Source organism: Peromyscus leucopus, chromosome 17, assembly GCF_004664715.2.
Source record: "Peromyscus leucopus breed LL Stock chromosome 17, UCI_PerLeu_2.1, whole genome shotgun sequence".
Taxonomy (NCBI): Eukaryota; Metazoa; Chordata; class Mammalia; order Rodentia; family Cricetidae; genus Peromyscus; species Peromyscus leucopus.
The window spans coordinates 9,398,503-9,402,850 of NC_051077.1; the positions used below are offsets into that span (position 1 = coordinate 9,398,503).

General features: G+C 39.1%; 1 protein-coding gene across 1 annotated transcript; it reads right to left on the bottom strand.

The window, feature by feature from the left end:
- Window positions 1-829: 829 nt before the first annotated feature.
- On the bottom strand, window positions 830-2,116 carry LOC114688883 (defensin alpha-like protein 1). The gene is made up of 2 exons (XM_028863364.2): window positions 1,918-2,116; window positions 830-1,007 (listed from the first exon to the last, which is right to left on the bottom strand). The coding sequence occupies exons 1-2, from the start codon at window positions 2,087-2,089 to the stop codon at window positions 898-900; spliced, it is 282 nt and encodes a 93-aa protein (XP_028719197.1). The 5' UTR covers window positions 2,090-2,116; the 3' UTR covers window positions 830-897.
- Window positions 2,117-4,348: the final 2,232 nt, after the last annotated feature.

Here is a 4,348-nt window from a genome sequence, read left to right on the forward strand (position 1 = left end):
TATGGGCAACAGAAAATGGCCTAGATGGATTTAAAAAAGGGGGGACACAAACGTGGGTAGGTAGAAAAGGCAGTAATCTGGAAAGAGTTTGGGGAAAGGTTAAGTATTTTCCCAACAGGTTAACAGCTTGTTGGAAATGTTCAAAGAACTAATACAAATAGATAATAAGTATATTTAAAAGTGCTCAACAATCTTAACAGTTAGAGAAACACAAATTTAATGTTCTCAGAGGTTTCATCTAACCCCAGTCAGAATGGCTAAGATCAAGAAACAACAGACAACAGTTGTTGGTGAGCGTATAGGTAAAGGGGAGCCCTCATTCAGTGCTGGTGGGATTGCAAACGGGAACTACAGAAAACAGTGTGGAGATTTCTCAAAGTCCACAAGGAACTCTCCATATGGCACAGCTGAAACACTCCTTGGAAAATGCCCAAAGGACTCCGCATCCTGTTCCACAGATACTTGCTCAGGCATGTTCATTACTGCTGTGTTCACAATAGCTAGAGAGTGGAAACAACTTCAATGTCCTCCAATAGAAGAATGGATCCTTGAAATGTGGGACATGTTTCTGAGCGTGAGTCCCATCTAAAGGACAGGAGAGTTGACAGACAGGAGAAGTAGCTAGAGCAGAATCACTAAGATGTGACTTTCTATCTATCCTCCTGTTCACACTTGACTACTAAAATGTAAACCAGGTTTCTTTTATAAGGTATTCATTGCATATTCTACTAGATATCTTGAAAGAGTCCTGATTAAGCCACAAAGAAAACATCAAAGAAAAAAAAATATTCTTTTTTTGCAAGGAAATTTATTGGAGAGGGAAAAACAATTGAGGTGAATACAAGGGAAATGACAGATCATAAGGTCTCAGAGCACATGGTGATCTTGTCTCTAGACTCAGTGGCAGCAGAAAATGAAGCGTTTGGACCCTCTCCTGCAGATCCCAGTGACACGTTCGAAAAATCTGCAGGATCTTCTACAGGAGCAAGTCAAGATTTTTCTGCTGGCTAAGGAGACAGGATATGAGGCATTAAGTAAGGAAGACTACAGTATACAATAGTGTACAATACTATAAAGAATCACAATACATGGTAAAGAGGAGGTTTGTTTGTGTTGGTGACATCACACCAGGCACCATGATCAACTCCAAACACTGGGAAATAATACATTGAACAAGTGTTGATCCCATGCAGCACTTGAAACCCATTTCACACTCATCTACCTTTGTATGTCTCCTGACCCAACATATTCATACACTGCCGTATGTGGTATGAAATTTTTGTTTGTGTTCTGAAACATAGAGCTTGCCTGTGTGTCAGAGAAGCAGAGCAGAAGCCACAAAAGACATTTGAATGATTTACCTCCTGGAATCCTCAGACCAAGTAGGGGGAGATTCTGTCTCCAACTACCTTATATTCCTGTTTCCACTTCCATGTTAAAAATGTGAATCCTCCAATTGTTAGGCTTAAAGTCATGGACCAGCACTGCCTGGCTTATATGGTTAACTATTGGCTACCTCCACACTCTGATCTCCCGGCAAGCCTTATTTGTCAGTACACAAACAAAATATCATACAACAGGCATTTGGTTCTTAACTGTATTATTTAAAGCAAAGCAGAGTATTCTTTCTATAATAAAAGTATCAGTTGGATAGACAAATGGCTAATAAATACGTTGTATATTTTAAATATTTTCCACAGACACATTTTTAGATCAAAAAACTTAAAAAGAAAGAAAATCAATTACATTTTTTTTAAATTTTCACTGTTACTCATATAAAGAAGACAGTTAAAATCCTATAGGATCAACAGAGATAACTACCCGAATCACACAGCTCATGTCAGGATTCCAAGGCACATCTTCAAACTCTCTCTCAGGAGACTCCAACCCACTATCATAGTGGGCACCACCACTCACCTGCTTCTTGAAGAGCAGAGCCTTCTGGGCCTCCAAAGGAGATGGACACATCCTGGTCCTCTACCACTGGCTGATCCTCATCTTTAGTCTCCTCAGTTACTTCAGGGAGAGAATCAGCCTGGGCCAAGTAGGCCAACAGGACAAGGGCAGAGAGGAGGACAAGAGTCTTCATGGCTGAGAGTCACCTGGAGGAAGGGTGAGCAGGAGCCCAGTGTGTGGGGAGTGAGGAGCCAGCCTACATTTATAGGGCTGTCTTGAGAAGGAGCAGAGACAAGCCCTGTTGTTAGAGAGGGCATGCACAGATGGGAACTGGGAGAGACTGTTGCCCTCAAGATCCCTTTGATGTTTCTCTGTTCTCACAGCTGCCATCATGATGTTGTTCTGTGTTTTCAGTGACAGCCCTCCCTTCCAGCTGATAATGAAGAGGGGTCCATATTATCTTCCCCTGTTTCCCATCTGCTTGAGTATTTACCTTTCTGTGGTCAGGAAAGAAAAGAGGCAGTCAACTTCCAAGTTCATAAGCTCATGAAACAAGGGGTTTTTGTGTTCTGTAGTTGGAACCTGCTGTTCTCAGAAATTGTGGACCCTGGACCAGACAGTCAGTCAATCCTTTGAGTGATTCTGTGGTATTATCACACTCATGAAAGAAGACTCTGTGAATTCCTTCCTTTGGGGTGATTATGGAGAAAGAAAGATGGCTTTGGTGAATAGAGTTCAAGAGGAGAAAAGGGACAGATATGGTCAGAGTGAAGCTAGAACAGGTTGCTCTAAAGAAGCCAGTATGACCTGAACACGTCCCATGAGTGCATTCCAGGTGTCTCTTCACACTTTGGGAGCCATCAAATGATGTGCTGTGGTTCATGTCTCAGATTCTGCGGGTTTTTTTTTAACTTTTAGAAAATGTGAACTTACCTCAAGAAACAACATTCCAAAAGTAGAGAGAGTGATGTGTTTCATCTCAACCCCAAGAAGTCCTTCTACTCCAAGAAGTCGCTGCTATTCATATATAAATATTGTTCTGTACATGTTTTCATCTATTTTCCCTCACCCTCACTATGTATATGCCAAAACATACGGAACATTCTACTAATTTCAGTTAGCATCTGGGGTCTCAGTATTATAAGTCCTAGCTCATATTTACATGTTGAGAAATACTGTTCAATTGTTAAAATGTTTTTATTTACAGTTCTGTGCAATAATTAGAAAGCATTAAGAGTATTATGTTACATGCACACACACACACACACACACACACACACACACACACACACAGAGAGAGAGAGAGAGATCATATTTGCTAATGATACATGACCTCTCAATACCTTTACAGACTTAGATTTATCAGTCAATAAGCACATCATCTACTTTAGACACATACTCGCTGTCATCCTGATCTTTACAGAGTTGGCCTGAGTAGCACTTACTAAATTCGTATAACCAAAGAACACCATGCTCATTTGAATGATTTATATTATTGTGTTTTTACTTTTTATTCTCTCTGCCAGTGTTCTGCACAGAACTGGTCACTGAAGTTCCAGAGTATCTCAAACCATTAAAATATGTCCTTTAAGAAAAGGCCCTTTTTAAATATGGCAATCAAGTTTTGGATTGCACCATAGTTTTCTTTTTCTTGTTATTTTCTATTCTTTCTTTTGTTTTTTCCCAAATCCTAGTAGCAACATCTCTCTTTTTTGTTTTGTTTTGTTTTGTTTTTTAAATTTTCAAAAAAAAAAAAAGAAAAACAAAAACTGCAATCTGGTATATTTCTAACTATTACAAATGTATAAAAGATCCTCCATCAACGCTGCTGATAGCAGTAGAACCTTGAGAAATATACCTTTGGTTTGCCTCAGAAACGAACACATATTGCACTGTAAAGTTTATAAAATTGGCACAGAACATGCAACATCTATCTTATTTGAAGAAAGACATATGCTCATGTGGACACTAGAGAAGGTAGAGACCAGAATCCTCTGTCTGGGAAGTCAATGTGACCACTTACCTACAAAGTAAAAAATCTTTACTTTGTAAGTTTACAGTCTGCTAGAGTTTTTATGGAATTTCTGGAGGTTGATACCTGTACTTTGATTTTTTTCTCATATTTCCTCGTCCCAATCTAGTAGGTGAAAATTGTTAATTAAATATCATCCCAGTCTACCTTTTTCTCATGAATTGTGGGAAGATGTGGACATGCAGGAGTAGTGTGTGTACTACATGTATTTGGTCAAATGCTCCATTGAGGGAGTGGTTGGCACATTCATTTTACATTTTTATAGGTAAATATTTAATTATCTTTATTTTATAAGAATAATTAATTTGCCTGTGTGTGTGTTTGTGTGTGTGTATGTTTGTGTGTGTGTGTGTGTGTTTGTGTGTGTGTGCCTGTTGTCTGTGCAGACCAAATACACAGTCAAATCCCTAGAAATGCAGT

Coding starts and splice junctions, on each gene's coding strand:
- LOC114688883 (XM_028863364.2), bottom strand. CDS start 2,089: ATGAAGACTCTTGTCCTCCTCTCTGCCCTTGTCCTGTTGGCCTACTTG. Junction 1,008..1,917: donor CTCTGCTCTTCAAGAAGCAG/GTGAGTGGTGGT, acceptor CTGTCTCCTTAG/CCAGCAGAAAAATCTTGACT.